The following is a 19,066-nucleotide window of genomic DNA, read 5'->3' as shown; positions in this document are numbered from 1 at the left end:
TCTGGGGTTGCTCACTGCAAGTGCTGTTTCTTAGCCTAGAATAGCTTTCTCCTTCTCCTTACACTAATTTTAACAATTTGTCAAGATTTATCTCCTGGGACTTCCCTGGTGGCGCAGTGGTTAAAAATCTGCCTGCCAATTCAGGGGACATGGGTTCGATCCCTGGTCTGGGAAGATCCCACATGCCGCGGAGGAACTAAGCCCGTGCACCAACAACTACTAAGCCTGCGGTCTAGAGCCGAAGAACCACAGCTACTGAAGCCCGTGCGCCTAGAGCCCGTGCTCCGCAACAAGAGAAGCCACCACAATGAGAAACCCGAGCACCACAACAAAGAGTAGCCCCCGCTCGCCGCAACTAGAGAAAGCCCGTGAGCAGCAACGAAGACCCAATGCAGTCAAAAATAAATAAATAAAAATAATTTTTTAAAAAAAGATTTATCTCCTAATTATTCCCTCTTCCCTGGGGACCCAGTCAGGCTGTCTGCTCCCCATAGCACTTAGTTTTACCCTCGAGCAATTACCACTACTCACTACTACTTCCTTAGCTTTCAGTTGCAAGTCCGTTTTCTTATTCCCTATAGGAACTCACCTCTCCGGGATGCCTGTCGAAAAGACGCTACAAAATGAAAACGTTTGGCGAACCTGAGGCCAGGTGAGGGAGCGGGGAAAAAAGCAATGCCGCTCCACCGGGTGCGCACCAGAGCCCGTGAGGGGACCCCGTGTCCTTCGGTGACCGTCCCCACCCGATGGCAATCCCTGAGGCTCAAGCAACCACAGATCTCGGCGCAGTCTCGCCAGCGAAGCAGTCCTGGCCCCGCACGCGGTGGATTGCGGAACCGGCGCCCCCGCCTGGCGCTGAAGGCTGCGCGCGGCTGCCCACCATCGAGGCGACGGTGGCTAGAGAGGCCGGCGGGCCCCGGGCGCTGCCGCGGCGCGGCCGCAGGGAACGCGCGCGGGGCGACCCCGCGTCTCTGGCCTTGTAGCCATTTTAGGAGGAAACCCGGGTCGCTAGCCCGGGGCGTGGCTTCAATTTCAATAACTTTATTGGTGGCCTTATCCGCAGAACAGCCATCGCACCATTGGTCCCGGGAGGAGGCAGAGCATCGCGGGAGGTGATTGGGGTGGGAGCGCCCCTGGGCAGTGAGCGCGGAGGGTGCGGGGGAGTTTCTGAAAGCGGGTTTCTTGAGCAGCGGGCAACTAGGGGGATTCGGGGTTCCGGGGGTTCCTGGCGGCCAGGGAGGGAGGGCGGGCGGGCTCCCCTGCGCGCGGCTTTCCTGGGGCGGGGATTCCCTTGCCCGGGTCCCCAGACGCAGGGGCGGGGCCAGGGGCTCCCCAGACGCGACCGCCGGGGTGTCCCTAGCCCCGTGTTGTTCCGCACGGCAGGTGGCCCCCGACTCGAGCTGCACCGCCATGGGAAACACCACCAGCGACCGGGTGGCCGGGGAGCGCCACGGCGCCAAGGCTGCGCGCGCCGAGGGCGCCGGCAGCCATGCCCCGGGCAAGGAACATAAGATCATGGTGGGGAGCACCGATGACCCCAGCGTCTTCAGCCTGCCGGATTCCAAGGTGAGTGTCCCCAGGCCCCCAGTTGGTGGCGATGCTGCAGTAGTCTGGGTGTCAGGGCACCTCCTCCCTATTTTGATTTTTTCTTATCACACTGACCTGGGTTACGGTTTTTAGAATTAAAGGCTTTTTTCGGGGACGGAGATATTGAGTGGTAATTCCTTTCGCGGTGCTGTCTCAAAGTAGGATAGAGGCGGAGTTCTTGTTACTCGACTACTCTTTTGGCCACATTTTTAGGATGAGGCCAACAAACCTCCGGCCGGTCGCCCTTGGTTCTCCTAACAGGCACCCTCTTCTAGAGTACTGATGAATTTGTAGGTTGTGAGCCCTGGTGAAAAACTTCAGAGGGTAGGTTTCCCGAGTTGCTGACCATAGGCGGCATTTCCTCACATTTGCCTTGAGGTAGGTAAATGAATTTCTTTTTCCTGATAACTGTTGTTTATCAGTATCATTTTTGCCCTTCTGAGAGCTCATCACTTCAGATCCTCTTCCCCTTTGGCATGGCTGTGAGCAGCAACCACTTGCTAATATGAATACTTTCTTCTAGTCTTGGGGATCAATAAAGGACATTATTTGGTTGACTGCTTAGTTTTCATCTCATACTTTACAGTAGTCTTGGCTGAGCTGCTTCTTTCACGTCCAGCTGCTTCTCAAGTGGGAGAGCAAATAATTCCAGGATTTCTCTAATTTCCGGTAGTGCTTCATAATGTTACCGCGGCTGAAAATGGACAACCCACAGTTGCCCTGAAGACCTTGCTCTCAATCAAGGACTTTCAGGAAAGTGGCAACTTGTATTCACCCTACAGAAAGGATAGATGGAGCTGACAGCAATGTAATTACTATTCGAATGTTTCTAATCGCTTTCAGAGTTGTAGGCATTAAATACATTAATTCCTCCTGGTAGTCTGACTAGAATGAAGTAGAAAAGTGGAGGGGTTGGGGAGATTGGGGTAGGTTTGATGTTATCACTCATCCTGTCCCACCCATCTGGGGTTTTATTTTATTTACTCTTGTAAATAGAGAATAATTTGCCGGGTTGATAACATGTGGATTCTACTGTTTATTTTCTTGGATCACAATTGAGAACATAATCACAAAGAGATTATGCTCCTCAGCCATTTACTTCTTCAGAGCTTTCTCAAGGTGATTGTATTTTTACCAGTTTCCTACTTTGGTGACTCAGGATTTAAGTACAGTGTATTTGTCAAACTGTGACTGCAGTAATTGGCGTCCTGAATAAAAGCCAGGTTGCTCTGTCTGAAATGGAGCCTATTTTGGATCATTCTTTCCCTTACCTCAATCTTGACATTTGTGAAATAAGAAAATTGGTTCAAATAATTCCCAAGGTCACTTCCAAATCTAAGATTTCATAGTTCTCAATCTACTCTATTTCTTCCCTCAATGTTTCACTTAAACATTTTTCAATTATAATTCTAATTGTTTTGCCTCTTTTCCTGATGATTTTGCTGACTATTTAACTTGGAGTAAACAGTCTTTTTGCTAGTCAGCTGCACTCATGCCTACCACAGAAATGTCATATCATACGTGGAAGGGCTTTCTTCCAAAGCTAGGCATATTAATAGTTTGTAGCTTTCAAATTCTAAACTGAAACTATTAAATCATACAAGTAAGTAATAGAAACAGTGGCAGGCGGGCCTACATTGCTTCAAAGGCCAGCCTTCTTTGGTTTACTAGTTCAATGGTTTTCAGTCCTATTTGCACATTAGACTCACCTGAGATTTGTTTGAACACTGCATAGAAAATTTGAAACATTTTTCATGTTTCAAAGTCAGGAGAACAGTGTAATGAACTCCTGTATTAACTGTCATCCAGTTTAAACAATGATCAAATCATGAATGAATTTATGTCACCTATACCCCAATCCACTCTTCCTCCACCAATTATTTTGAAGCAAATCCCAGACCATCATATCAAATATTACTTTATTTGTAAATATTTTAGGATGTATCTCTAAAGATGAGGTTTCTTTCTTTATTTTTAATATAATTTCAGTATTATTGTCTGGGAAGCTTTTTAAAAGTAGATTCCCGGACCTTATATCTGAATCAGAATCTGAGGCATATGTAATTGTTAGGCATATGTAAACATTTCTGTAATTCTAATGCAGCCTGTCAAATAAGAGTTCATTGCTTTGAGAAAATGGAGATCAAACTTTTCTCTTAAGCCACTTCCTTATATAATGTGAAAGTTCCTTCAATTCTCTTTCTCTGCTTGCTTTGGGTTATGCTGCTACTGGTATCTCATAGTGTAGTTTTGAGGAATATTGAGAGAGAGTATGGAAAGTAGTCTGCCTCAGCCATTTTGAAAGCAAAGCCCAAATGAATAAACTAGTCCTTTTTTTTTTTAACCCACATTATTTTATTTGGTAATATTTTGGCTTGGTACCATATAGTCTCATTTACCAAAGTTATTTAAGCCAATCTGAAGTGGGGGTGAGCAAACGTTTTCTATAAAGGGCCAGGTAGGTAATATTTTAGACTTTGCGGACCATACAGTCTCTGTCACAACTACTCACTTCTGCCATTGTAGCATGAAAGCAGCTGTAGAAAATGAGTACGTGAATGAGTGTGGCTATTTTCTGATAAAACCTTATTTGTAAAAGCATCTGGCTCACTGGCCATAGTTTGCCAATTCCTGTTCTGAAGGATGGTAATGAAAAGAAACTAAGTAAGGAGTCAGTTGTTTTTCCGGAATCCTACATACTTCATTTGATATTGGAACCACTTTTTTAAAGGAAACTGTGTTTTTGATCTGATGCTTCTTGGGGCTCCAGAATTTTCATCCCTACTCCTGAAATAACTAGTACAAACCTGGCATAGGTGAACAAGTAACATTTCATAACCATTTCTCAAAATTTATGAAACCAATGATCTGATTTATATATATATATTTTTTTTTTTTTTTTTTTTTTTTTTTTTTTTTTGCGGTACGCAGGCCTCTCACTGCTGTGGCCTCTCCCACTGCGGAGCACAGGCTCCGGTCGCACAGGCTCAGCCGCTCCGCGGCATGTGGAATCCTCCCGGACCGGGGCACAAACCCGCGTCCCCTGCATCGGCAGGCAGACTCTCAACCACTGTGCCACCAGGGAAGCCCTGATTTTTATATTTTTAATTTCCTTTTGTAACCTATTAACTAAAGTAGAGATTGTGAATTACTTATGAATTTTAGCATCTCTAATTTCTATTACAACTGATAACTTGGGAGCTGCTCATATTTGCATGTGGTTAACTTAATTATTTTTTGTAGAACCATACTTTATTTTCATATTTTTTCTCTTAAGAGACACTCAGAAGCATATCATAATTGTCTGCCTATGAGTTAATCTGGTAAGAGCAAGGTTTTTTGTTTGTTTCTTAAAGGAAATCCTAAGGCTCTGAAAGAATGAGTGATACATGCAGACTCAGAAGTTAGGCTGTGATTTGGGTAGCCTTTGAGCATAAGCCATTTGACCATTTTGGTCCTAGATGAGTTCCTTTTCTATAGTTTGTTTAAAATCTGATTTAGTTGCTAATTTCAAGGCTTATTAATCCTTAGCAGAAACGTAGCACCCCTCTCTGCCCTAGGGAGGAGAGTGACCTTTTCAGAATTCCTGGGTCACAATTTAGGGATGACCTAATCCTTCTTACAGCTCCCTGGGGACAAAGAGTTTGTATCATGGCAGCAGGATTTGGAGGACTCCGTAAAGCCCACACAGCAGGCCCGGCCCACTGTTATCCGCTGGTCTGAAGGAGGCAAGGAGGTCTTCATCTCTGGGTCCTTCAACAATTGGAGCACCAAGATTCCACTGATTAAGAGGTGAAGACAAGTGTCTTGGTTGAGTCTACAGGGTCCAGGAGTAGAGACTTGATTTCCTTTCTTAGGAGAGAGACCTGGCTGGACTACTCCTCTCCACCTGCTAGGGACTCTCTCTAGAATATTTTCTGTGACCAATAAGTATATCTGTGACATTTTTTTCTAACCTCATAGTGAGTCAGAGATGTTTTACCACTTAGAATGTCATTTTCTTTAAGACTGTGTTAACACAAGTCCTTTCTATGCTTGTGGGAAGTCTTCCATAACTGCCTGAGTCCAGTTGCTCTGACTTCTGCACTAAAACAAAACACACTGTAAAGTTCTAGGTAGTAATGTTGTTTGTTGCTTTCAGAGCAACAGTGAATTATGTAACTGGTTATGGCCCTTTGTATATAGGTAATTTTCTAGAATCTGCTCACCAAAATATGGGAAGGGTACCTTGAGGCACTTCTTATCCTGAACCTACTTGCTATCTTATTTACATTCGTGAGGGATCCGTTTTGCTGAAGCAAAATAGTTGTACTAAGGTGGAACATTCGGGAGGATTAACATCTTTATTGTTCTTTTCCAGATATTAGTTAAGAGCTAAAGTTATTGGGAGGGGCTAGCAAATACATGCTCAAGGTGATATAAAAAAGGAGAATGGGTTTATAAATTATTTTTTACTACAGGGGTTGCAATCACTTAAGAATGCGGGAGATCATTGGTATGATATTGTGATTGCCTCGTGGTTTTTACATTTATATTCTGTCTTCTAATAGAAATTTGGCCTATTTAACTTTCTGTTTTCTTCTATAGCCATAATGACTTTGTTGCCATCCTGGACCTCCCTGAGGGAGAGCACCAGTACAAGTTCTTTGTGGATGGACAATGGGTTCATGATCCATCAGAGGTAAGGCCTTGATCTCCGAGGGTAACCACTGACTTAACAGTCTCCTTTAAACTATCATTCCCCTTGGTGTCAAACATCATTGCAGTCAGGACTGATAGGCTCCTATACTGTTGGATTTGTTTCTTGATAAAAGGTGGTAGTGCCAAATATAATCCCTTTTAAAAAGAGGAGAGTTGAATAGAAGAGATGTATTTGAAATGGGGTTTCATGAATTTTTTTTCCATTCATTGTTTCAGCCTGTGGTTACCAGTCAGCTTGGCACAATTAACAATTTGATCCATGTCAAGAAATCTGATTTTGAGGTGTTTGATGCTTTAAAGCTAGATTCAATGGAAAGCTCAGAGACATCTTGTCGAGGTAATTTTGTAGTATTTGCTCTTTCTTGATCTGTTTTTCTTATAATGCGTGTTTCTTCCCAAGAGTGGTTTTTGTTTGTTTTTTCATTTTCTCCTTAGGAATCTTATGAATTGTATGTATATGTTTCTCCTATAAACATTAGGTACCCGTCTTCAAGAAAAAAATCTGTCTAGTGTATTTGATTTCAAACTTTTTAACCAGTAGGTTTACACTGTAACCCAGTACACACTCACACACACACACACACACACACACACACAAAACAGTAACACAAGTCTTACAGTATAATATTTGCCTTTCTTACATGTAAAGTACTCTATTTTCTATTTTATCCTTCTTTTTATAAACCACTAATAGGCTATGGTCTATAGTTTAAAAAGCTATTTCTAGTAATATTTCAAGTTTTTCATTGACCTTTGAGAGTATCAACTAGCAGGGGCTAGCTGTGTCTCATATGCCTTGTTTAGCTGCCTCAGCTTAATCCTGCCAGTTTGATAGCTCAGTTGGCAGTTCTATAATTTTATAGGGCCCTACATATATGGCAGTTTTTTGGGGGAAAAGGGTTATAAAAACCTCACATTTCCTTTTTTTAAAAAATTTCTTTAAATAATTAATTAATTAATTTTGGCTGTGCTGTGTCCTAGTTGCGGCACACAGCCTCTTTGTTGCGGCATGCAGGATCTTTTAGTTACAGCAGGTGGACTTAGTTGCGGCATGCATGCAGGATCTAGTTCCCAACCAGGGATCAAACCCGGGCCCCCTGCAGTGGGAGCGTGGAGTCTTACCCATTGGACCACCAGGGAAGTTCCCAAACCTCACATTTCTTTTGTGTATATGTTAACTGAAGTTTTGTAAGTTTTGGGTTAAAAAAAAAATCCCTTCGTAGAGGAAAAGACTTGTATCCTTTTGTTTCTCCCAGTGCTTTTTCCAGGGCCTTCATCTCTCCTTACTTTAGCTATAAAACCAGAAAAGTGATTTGCTATCCATACTCACAGTTACCAATTTTGTTGTTTTACAATAAAGGCTATGACTGTCTAAAGAACTGTATTTCCAGTAAGCACACTTCTCCCTTGTGAGTTCAAAGCCTGCCTCTGCTACTAACTAGCTTTGCATCATGGACAACTCCATCAACCTTTTTGGTTCTTGGTTCCTTATCAGTAAAATCAGAGGCTTAGACTCTCAGCGATTCACAGCTGAGGAGACACAGTACCTGAAGTGAGACATATTAGAATCTCAGGACGCAAGAGTGGCTTATACAGTTTCTAAAAGAATAAGCAATAGTATAATAATTGTTTAGGAAAATTACAAAGATATTGTTTTCATTATATAAGCTCAGAAAGTAAGGCTGGACATTGTTCTTAACTGGTGGTGCAGAGATTTAAAAGAGTTTAAAAATACTGAATTGAATGATGAGGCCACTAGTTACTCTAAATTTTTGTATTATATGATTCTAGCAAAGCAACCAATGAATAATAGACATATAATCATAATTATGGACAAAGAGGACTAGCATACTATTGATATTTCTCTCTTCCCACTTTCACCCAATTTCCTGATCCGCTGAGGTAGGGTTTAGAATACATATTATTAGGAATCTTCAGATAATGGGTTTTAATCTGCACTCAGTGACCATCTTTGCCGTGTATGTGACTTTGGGTAAATGACTTAACCATTTTTTTTTCTGATGGAAAGGGGAAAAAAAAAAAAACTGTTCTGTGTACTTGGAAAGAGTGTTTTTGTGAATCTATGATAAAATACCTGAGAGTACTTTGAAAAGTTTCAAGTTCTATACATTTTTAAGATATTGTTTAATATAACAGTATTTTTGCTACTCTTTTCTTTTGTCCCACGGTATATTTAATTGAAATCTGAGTTCTTATGCTGAACTGGTTATTAAAATCCTTTTTACTAGAAACTGTAAAAAACATTAAAAATTTTTAAGCAAAAAATTATAGTTCTCTGCATTTTTGTGTATTTCTATTCTGTCTGCATACACTTTTCCCATTTTTTTAAGATATAATTTCACATGCCATAAAATTCACTCTGTCAAGGTGTGCAATCCAGTAAGTTTTAGTATATTCACAGAGTTGTGCAACCATCATCACTATATAATTCCAGAGTTTTGTTTTGTTTTTTTTGGCTGCGCTGGGTCTTCACTGCTACATGCAGGCTTTCTCTAGTTGCAGCGAGTGGGGGCTACTCTTCGTTGCAGTGTGTGGGCTTCTCATTGAAGTGGCTTCTCTAGTTGCAGAGCACGGGTTCTAGGCACATGGGCTCAGTAGTTGTGGCTTGTGGGCTCTAGAGCGCAGGCTCAGTAGTTGTGGCACATGGGCTTAGTTGCTCCGCAGCATGTGGCATCTTCCCGGACCAGGGATCAAACCCGTGTCCCCTGCACTGGCAGGCGGATTCTTAACCACTGGACCACCAAGGAAGTCCAAATTCCAGAGTATTTTAATCACGCCCAAAAGAAACCCCATCCCCATTAGCAGTCACTTCCCATTGCCTCCTTCCCTCCGCCTCTGGCAACCACAAATCTACTTTGTGTCTCTATGGATTTGCCTATTTTGGACATTTCATATAAATGGGATCATACACTACGTGGTCTTTTGTGTCTGGCTTCTCTCACCTAGCATAATGTTTTCAGGGTTCATCCATGTTGTAATATATATAATTCATTCCATGGATATACCATTTTATTTATCCATTCATTAGCTGACGGACATTTGGATTGTTTCCACTTTTTGTCTGTTACCAATAATGGTGTTATGAACATTTGTGTTCAAATTTTTGTGTGGGCATATGTTTTCATTTCTCTTGGGCATGTACCCAGGAATATAATTGCTGGGTCATATGGTAACTTTGTGCTTAACTTTCGGAGGAACTGCCAAACCGTTCTCCAAAGTGGTGCACCATTTTACATTCCAACCAGCAATGGGAATAATAAAAAGGTTCCAACTTCTCCACATCATTGCCAATAATTATTATTGTCTGTCTTTTTTTATTCTAGCCATCTTAATGAGCGTGAAGTGGTATCTCATTGTGGTTTTGATTTGCATTCCCCTAATGACTACTACATTGTTATTAATTTTTCCTTTTTGTTGCAGTCATCGTAGTATCAGTAGTCTTAGAGTTTATAACCTTGCTGCTTAACTGGAAAAAAGAACAAATCTAATATTCTCATATTGTTTGATAGTTTATAAGGCATTGTCACATCTGTTGTCTCATTTGATTCCTATAAAAGCGCTGTGAAATAGGGCAGAGATTGTTATTTTCATTTTATGAATAAGGAAACTGACTATAGAAGAGGGATTTGTCCCAAGTCATACAATTGATAAATGGAGTAGCTCTTCCCTGAACCTACATCTTTTACCCCTCATCTCCTCCCCTGTCCTTCACGTCATGTTACCATGTTGAGGAACTTCACGGTTTATGTTCAGGATGACATAGACTTTTTCTTTGTTTGCGTTACAGTTGTAGACCCAACAAGTCACACGTTTGATTCTTGACTTCTACCATATTTAATATTAGCTGCCATTTACTGACAGTTTTTTCATGCATCTTTAATAGCTCTCCAACTTTCCCTTATATTTGAATAAATATCTTCCAGACCTTTCCAGCTCACCCCCAGGGCCTTATGGTCAAGAAATGTATGTGTTTCGATCAGAGGAGAGATTCAAATCCCCACCCATCCTGCCTCCTCACCTTCTCCAAGTTATTCTTAACAAGGACACTAATATATCTGTGAGTATCCTAAGAGTATTGCTGGGGCATCTGGGGGTTACTAGACCATTTGAGCTACAGTGTAGTAATCCTAGAGGTTGGGATTATTACAAAGGTGTGTTGAGTATAAATCATATACGTATCAGTAGTTTTACAAGTTCCTTTTTCCAGGGCTGAGTTGCAACTTTTCCAAATACTGTTACCTAAATTCATAGTTGTCTTCTGGTCCTAATATATCAGGCTCAGAGCTATGGATTGCTAGAACCAGTTTCTAAGACTTCTATTCCAACATAAGATAAGGAGTATTTATCATTTGGGGATATCCAAAAGAAGTATATTTTGCATATAATTTACATTTCTAGTCAATTCACTTGATTCCCACTAAGATTATTTTTGCCTCTTACACAAATCTATATGTGTTGTGGGCAAGGTCTGTTAAAGAGGATGACTAGGTAGTGAGGCTAAGGGTTTCTGCTCTGGACTCAGAATTTTCCTAATTTTCTGTAATGAGAATGTATTATTTATATATACTAGGATGAGTGCATTATTTAAAGGAAATAATACATTCTAGTTTTGAGTTTCTCAACAGTCCCAAAGATCTCTGAGGAAGAATAAACTGGTTTAGGATTGTGCATTTAACCCCATTTAGTGGTGTTTTTTTGGGTTTGTTTTTTTTTTACCCCTCTTAGTGTGATCCAGCCTTGCTCCCCGAGCCCAATCATGTTATGCTGAACCATCTCTATGCATTGTCCATTAAGGTAAGTGGTGGGCCTGGTTCTTCACATAGTTCCCCAAAATGGGAGGGGAAGAGTTGAACACGTGTTCCCTAGTGGCTACTTGCTCTGCTACTTAACTGAAGCTGAAGCTGGCAATAATGGTCAATTTATAGGAGAAGAAGTTTCTTTCTTTAACTAGTGGGTTTGTTTGTTTTAAATTTTAGTCTCGATATCTGAGTTCTGGCTAGCTGAATTGCGCTGTGATTGAATGGACTTTTTTGCTTCCTGGTTTCTTTCTGGGTTGCTATAACCTTTGTACCACCTACTTAATTAAGTTTGAGTTCATAGTACTAGGATTTCATTTACAGAAAAAGCAAGTTTACCTTCCAGTTCAAAGAATGCTTGAATGTGATATTAAGGCTTCCACTTTTTTAGAGGTGGACATGAGCTGCTTTCAGCTGCCTGAGTCATATATACTCAAGTGCTTGCATCTTTCCTATCCACTACTTAAAGGAGAAATGTGACCAGACTTGCCCTGTCCCCCCACATCCCCGTTCCAGCTCTTAGAATGCTTCTTGGTTTCTCTGCTGCTTTAGATTCTGGATTGAAAATATCTGTTCAGTCTTGTCATGTCTTTGTGGTCTGGCTATTGGAATAATATTTTACATAGTTCTGTAGTTACCAAACTAAGCTGAACATCATCAGAATCACTTGGGGGAAGTTTGGGAAAATATAGATTCAGAGGCTCCATCCCCAGGGATTCTGAATAAGTGCATCTAGGATGGGCCTCAGTAATATTTTTAAGCTGCTTATATTTCTTAGATGTGCAGCCAGATTAGGGAAGTCACTGATACAGCTGTCTTTAACAGATTACCTGGTATTTACTAAATGTATATTATTGAATTTAATTTTTATAATAACCTTGTGGGCTAAGTATTATTTTTTAACCCTGTTTTATAGATAAGGAAACTAAGGCTCATAGAAGGTCATATTGCCAATAAGTACAAGAGAGAGGACTGAGGTCCAGTCCTCCCATCCTTATTCCATGTCCTTTCCTAGAGACCATTGTGCTGGTTCTTCCAAGTAGATCTTTCTCTCACCCACTTCTCATTTCCACCAAACTCTTTCTGGAGTTGAATTTTTTACCTGCCTTGCTTCTATCATTTTTAGGCTGTGATCTGCATACTGTGGTCACAGAATGTCAATCTGAGAAGTATTCATTGTAGATGATACAATATAGAGGAAAATAGGAAGAGGCACTGGTTTCTTAATTGGATTTGCTTGGGTTCTTTGTGATCTAACTGAATTTTGCCTCCTGTATCTGCTCTTTGGCTATCAGGTGATGTCCACAGGTCTGCCATCTCTTTCTATGGTACACCCAGGGTCTGTAACACTGCTTGGGAAATGGTACCTCTTACTCTTCACACTGGTTCTGACCCAGGTCAGGGTCTTGATTGTTGTGGTTCAGCTTGGCCATGACCTATCCCTGGTTCTCTCAGATTGTTTAAGCTGTTTGGAATTGATCCATTGGATTGAGTGTCTTTCCAAGGAGGATTTTAGGGTCCAGTTTGTTCAAGGATAGAAGATGATTCCTGAGTCCCCTCTTGATCAGAGATGACTTTTTTTAAAGTTCATCCCTGGTATTAAATGGGGCTTGGAAATGGTTTTTCAAAAGGATCACTGCCCTTTTTTCTCATTGCTTTTAGGACTTCCTTCTAGAGATAGATATCAGGATATTTCTTTTTTTCCATCATAGTTGTTTTTTTTTGTTTTTGTTTTTTGTTTTTTTTGCGGTGCACGGGCCCTCACTGTTGTGGTCTCTCCCATTGTGGAGCACAGGCTCCGGATGCGCAGGCTCAGCGGCCATGGCTCACGGGCCCAGCGGCTCCACGGCATGTGGGATCTTCCCGGACCAGGGCACGAACCCGTGTCCCCTGCATCGGCAGGCGGACTCTTAACCACTGCACCACCAGGGAAGCCCTTTTTTTCCATCATAGTTTTAAGCCCAATATTTGAATGTGAGGTGGGGAAGGAAGTGAGGTAGGAGACTAATTAATTTTTTCAGCACCTACTTTCTCTGTCAGATATTTTCATGTAATCATCAGAGCCATATTAATGGTAGGTGTTGTCCTTTGTAATGATGAGAAAAAACTTACAGACATTAAGTAGATTACTCAGGGTCACAAATAGAGTAACAGTAGGAGTCAGGATCAAAACTTAAATTGATTTGAATCCAAAACCAACCTTTTTTTTATAATATCAAACTAACTCTGTTAAAAGTGAGCGGTTGTGAAGGATTAATAGCTGGGAACAGCTGCCTACTTCCTGAACTAGTGAATGAATTACATATGTTTATTTCCCTTGCAGGACAGTGTGATGGTCCTTAGCGCGACGCATCGCTACAAGAAGAAGTATGTCACTACTCTGCTGTACAAGCCCATCTGAAGGGATTCCTTCCTGCCTCCCAGGATTCAGGAGAAGCGTCTCCCTTGCCTTTCTGGACTAGACCAGTCTTACCTGGGACTGGAAGGCTGATTTGCTTTGAGGCTAATATGTTTGTTTCAGAGCCTCTGAGTAGGATGCTCTGCTTTTGCATTTGATTGCAAATGAGAGCTTTAGGAGTTCATGGAATTTATTTTAAGAAAAAATCATATATATACATACACACACACACACACACACACACACACACACACGAGAGGAAAGTTAATGGAAGCCTCCTAGCTAGATGTATTCTCTCTGCCTGTGGGAACTCACCAAGATCTGTTGGGGAGAGCTGCAGGAAGAACCATTACAGGAAGCTTTTTTCCTAAAGTGAATGAAGAGCAAACTCTCAGGATCCTTGTTGGGTAGAGATTCTATCACTGCTACCTTGGCTCTCCAAGGAATGGACTTGTGCCAGAGCGCTGCCCTACTTACAGCTGCCTCCTTGCAGGAGCAGCTTTTCTTGCATGGGTTCTCCATATTCCCAGAGTATGTGCACAATCTGTGTTTTTTTTATGATACCAGGTACCCCACAAGAACCCTTTTTCCTCTCATTTCACATTCTCGCTTTGTTAACCTCCTTCAGATCCTATATCTGACTCTTGCCTAACACAAAACTCAGTGGGTAAGTGACCCCTTTCAAAGGCTGTGTGAGGGCTTCCCTGGTGGCGCAGTGGCTGAGAGTCCGCCAGCCGATGCAGGGGACACGGGTTCGTGCCCTGGTCCAGGAAGATCCCACATGCCACAGAGCAGCTGGGCCCATGAGCCATGGCCGCTGAGCCTGTGCGTCCGGAGCCTGTGCTCCGCAACGGGAGAGGCCACAACAGTGAGAGGCCCGCATAACCACAAACAAACAAACAAAAGGCTGTGTGAGACCTGACCCACCTTACAGACTAGGGTGGCCAGAAAGTCTCCTTTTTAAGCTCAGCACAGGCCCATGACACTTTGTCACCACTTATTTTAACTTCTACTGAAGAAAATATGGCTCAGCCTTATACGGAAGGCAGAATGCAAGTCTACTCTTTTGTTTTGGTTTTTGGTGCCACAGTTTAGGCTGTATTGGCACATTCCCATACTTTTTCCCACCTGGTTTGGCCCTGCTTCCATGTTTTCTTTCACAGAGCAGATAGCTTTGAAGGTGGGAGTGAAGCCAGGGAAAACTTTCATGTCTTTCATCCTTGGAAGATTTTTATGTGTCTACGTTTTTCTTTTATCAGAAAATGGCTTTTCGGGCTTCCCTGGTGGCGCAGTGGTTGAGAGTCTGCCTGCCGATTCAGGGGACACGGGTTCGTGCCCCGGTCTGGGAAGATCCCGCATGCCGCGGAGCGGCTGGGCCCGTGAGCCACGGCCGCTGAGCCTGCGTGTCCGGAGCCTGTGCTTCGCAACGGGAGAGGCCACAGCAGTGAGAGGCCCGCGTACCGCAAAAAAAAAAAAAGCCTTTTCATTGGTCTTAAGAGACTGCATTTGGAGAACTTCAGGCTTATGATAAATTGCTCCCAATATTTTCTTCTCTAGTCTGGTCCCGTACAGTCTTAGATTAATAAGGCTGACTCTGTGTACATCATTACAGTAAACATTGCTCTAGATACAGACCCATTCAGGCTCATTTTATGCACCTAAAAGTGTCCCTCAACTTAAGGATTCAAGAGGCAAGAAATTACCCTTGGTGTTCCCAGCCATGAAAAGTATCCCTTTCATGCACTAAATGCTAACAGTTATCTTTTTCTTCTGTATCTTCCAGAAAGTGTTGATGAAGTGGGGTCAGTGACTTCCATTTGTGGAGTAAAAAGTATCTATTCACTCCACTCTTGAGATTCAGAGATAAGATATTTTTCCCCAAGTTTCTGTGGCTCTTCCATTACACATAAATGCAAGCCAAACATTCAATACTGAAGGAGGCTAAACTTGTTGCTGGAGAGGCTCCTTGACTGCTAAGATGAACCCAGCCCCACTGAAAGGGCACCCACAGGTAAATTAGCTACCTCCTGTCTTTCCCACGTAAAGCTGATGATACAGTTGTCTTCCAGTATGTAGAACTCTTAGATCCTGTGTGTGAGGCAGTAGGGTATGGGATTGTTGTCTTGCTGGGAATGTAAATTGCTAAGTGCTTTGGTGGTTAATTGCTGAGAGTAAATACTGCTTTAGCCACTCAAGGCCACCATCCGCCTCAAAAGGCTTTTGTGGAGAACGTTTTATGGTTCCAATCACTTTTAGAATGGTGTGCCATTTTAAAAATCCAGGCCAAATTCTGTTACTACCAACTCTCAGGATCTACATTGTCTTCAGTTATACTAGAATTTTGTTTTTTCCATTACCCATTAAACAAGTGGGCCACTTAGGAGGATTTAAAATCTTGGTTGTCACCTAGAGGATTTTGTTGTACTCATATGTCTTGTCAGCAGTATTGACATGTAATTGTCTCTGTGTTCCTGTATTAAAATCTCTATTCTGCACAGATAATTAGAGTGTGGCAGGAAAAGAGATTCCTTCAGTTTCTCTCAGGCCAGAGGCTTCTGTGAAATGGGTCTGTCTCCAGTGACAGTAGGTTTTGGTGCTGGTGACCTTCAGATCCTTCTAATCTGGAAATGTGTAGAAAGTGTCAGTTTTCCAAATTCTGAGGTAATCTTTCAGCCAGATGTGAAACTGGAGCCTACCAGCTGGTATGGAAAGGGATCAGTAAGAGGAATTGGATGATGACTCATTCAGCCCTGTCCCTTCTCTGTACTGCTGACTAACATACCACGGCCTGGAGAATTCCTATCATACTCTCAGTCTGTCCCCTAGAAACTGTTCTAGAAGGTTGCGAGGGAGGGAGGAAGGTACCCAAGAGTACAGTTCACTCATTCTTTTATATTGGTTAAAGGGATGGTTTATTTTCTACAGAAGAATTTGACAGATTTTGAAAACGAATACAGGAAAAAGATTTTTTTAGGGTTTTTAAAATGTGTTTTGCCTATAAGAGTTTCACAGTCAAAGTAAGAATGTAATTCTTAGGGAGGGCTGACTCTTGAACTGTATCATGGTTTAGGAGTTATGGGAAAAAGAAAGAGTAACTGAGCTGAGGAGTGGTACTAGGAAAGTTAAGGCTTAAGTAACTCGGAACTAAAAATATCCTTTTTTAAATTAAATCAAACGTATACTGGTGTCTTTGGATCTCATTGTACAGAATTTACAGTATAAAAAATCTTTTTCTTGTTTCTATTTTCTACACTTTCTCCTATGTTGTGCTTTAACTTCATGTGTCAGGCAGACTTTACCAGGGTCTAAAGTCAAACATTACCTAAAACAAATATTAGTCATCTTGCTGGTAAGGAGAACTTCTGTGTTATGGTTATTAGCTTGTTTTAAGCTTAGAGTTGAATGAGATTTAATCACTGTAGGCAAAACCCCTGAAGGTCATACCTGGCCTCAACAGTGTTGGCTTTTTTTTAAAACAGTGCTTATATATGGTAAAGAAGCTCTGTAAAAGAAGAATCCAAGAGAGGTTTCTGACAGGATCCTACAAACCCAGGCCTGCTCACTTCACCCCAATTATTTCTAGTCTCGTAGACCTAATGGATCTGAGATAAAATCTTTGATAAGTGTTGGTACTCCACATATGCTACTAAAATGAAGGTAAATTCAGAAAGAAGTGTTACCTCTGGACTGGTCTTACATTAATCTGGGTATAAATGAAGGAGGCACATTAATGATATAGAATCCCCTGCTTTTAATTGGGGAAGTAGAGCTTTTAAATTTTTGACCTCAACTAAAAATGATATGCAGTAGTCTATGTTTGCGTATGTTTGAAATACATTCTATTCTCAGAGATTTCTAAATCCTCACGTTCTAGTGATTTGGGGCCTAGGCTTAAGAGCAGATACACAGTTGGTTCCTGCATTATTGTGACTCATCCTTAAAGCCAAGTTGTTGCTGTCTTCTAGGAACTGCTGACTCTAGTTACCCATGGGATGGAGGACCTGGGAGGGATAGGAGTTAGGGTCTTTTAAAACTCTGGATCTAGGCATTTGTCTCTCCTTAAGCACCAGTCACAACTGGAGGTTGAAGGGCTGTGATTTCTGAAATGAACTGAAACTTTTGGAGTAAAAAGGCCAAATCTTTAAAAATTATAAGAAAACAGAAAGAAAAGGAAAGAATTCCAAGAGTCTGTTACTTACGAAATCCAATTCTTCGCAGTGGAATCCCTCTAGGATTCAAATTTGGGCTTTGTCTTGATTTGCTTTACTCAGTTGTGCTTTTTTTTTTTTTGAGGTACGTGGGCCTCTCACTGTTGTGGCCTCTCCCGTTGCGGAGCACAGGCTCCAGATGCGCAGGCTCAGCGGCCATGGCTCACGGGCCCAGCCGCTCCATGGCACGTGGGATCTTCCCGGACCGGGGCACAAACCCGTGTCCCCTGCATCGGCAGGCAGACTCTCAACCACTGCGCCACCAGGGAAGCCCCTCAGTTGTGCTTTGAATGAATACGTTTTGTTAAAAATTTTTGTTTTAGTTCCAACATTAGTTGGAGTCGAATTTTGTGTAGCACAGTGCTTTTGCAGTACGATTGATATGAAAAACTAAATGCTATGTGGATTTTATAGTCAGGTTAAAATGGTCGAGGAGATACCTACTATAAGTATCACATTATGTGTTCATCATCCTATTTCTTTTCTATTCCCATCTACAGAACACCTACCCAGGTTGTGGTTTTAGAACAGCCAAAGCTCACTAATGTTGATTAGTCCTAATCTCCACACTGGGCCCCATATGTGAAACTTGTTTAAATTTTGGTAAATTGGAGAATGTTGGTTGTTACTACACTGAAGCATTTTGAGTGAGTACAGCTCTGTTACAAAGGGGGAATAAGACTATAAAGCGAATTAAACATGTGAGTCCTCCTTTAAATGGTGCTTTTTGTAACCTTTAGTGCTGCGGTACAGAGCTGCTTTTCGGTATTTCACAAAGGAGTGGCATACAAGAATGAATTTTAAAGCTTTTCTCCAAATGTAATTTTTCACTGGACTCTGACATGTCTGAAAATTATGTGATATAACACATACAGAAATGTGAGGGTTTTTTTTCCCGTGAAACTGTTGAATAAAAGTATTATACAGCAATAATATTTGAGTTCTTCATTGATTACTGATTATATTATCAAGACCTATCCACTCAGTTAGCCTCAGGATCTAAAGAATGTAAATTGCCACACAGATACTTTTGAATAAAGAGGAAAGTAATAGGTATATGGGACACATGGTGTCGTCCCTCCATCTGCCACCTTTCCTCTTCTTTTTGTTCCAGGCTATGCCGACGTTAACTAGAGGAATGCAAACTCTGATCTGATTTTTAGCACTTTCTGTAAGCTGCACACTTAGCCATCTTCCTGTGCTGGATTAGCTGAGATCCTAGTCTAATGATTTTCAGCCCTGGCTGACATTAATACTACCTATACAGATTCTATAAAAATACGGATGCCCACTCTACTACCTCCACCCCAATTAAATGAAAATCTCTGCTATGGGATCCAGGTATCTATATTTTT

General features: G+C 41.7%; 1 protein-coding gene across 2 annotated transcripts; it reads left to right on the top strand.

Annotated features, from left to right (window-relative positions):
- Positions 1-1,080: 1,080 nt before the first annotated feature.
- Positions 1,081-17,807, top strand: PRKAB2 (protein kinase AMP-activated non-catalytic subunit beta 2). 2 transcript variants are annotated; one of them, XM_032608483.1, is made up of 8 exons: positions 1,081-1,112; positions 1,384-1,566; positions 5,213-5,379; positions 6,175-6,268; positions 6,505-6,625; positions 10,233-10,366; positions 11,035-11,103; positions 13,429-17,807. In XM_032608483.1, the coding sequence occupies exons 2-8, from the start codon at positions 1,411-1,413 to the stop codon at positions 13,504-13,506; spliced, it is 819 nt and encodes a 272-aa protein (XP_032464374.1). In that variant the 5' UTR covers positions 1,081-1,112; positions 1,384-1,410; the 3' UTR covers positions 13,507-17,807. The 2 variants fall into 2 exon arrangements, with proteins under 2 accessions (XP_032464374.1, XP_032464384.1); XM_032608493.1 differs by having other exon boundaries at positions 1,098-1,153.
- Positions 17,808-19,066: the final 1,259 nt, after the last annotated feature.

Source organism: Phocoena sinus, chromosome 1 (genome assembly GCF_008692025.1).
Source record: "Phocoena sinus isolate mPhoSin1 chromosome 1, mPhoSin1.pri, whole genome shotgun sequence".
Taxonomy (NCBI): Eukaryota; Metazoa; Chordata; class Mammalia; order Artiodactyla; family Phocoenidae; genus Phocoena; species Phocoena sinus.
This window is presented reverse-complemented; position numbering and strand designations above follow the sequence as displayed.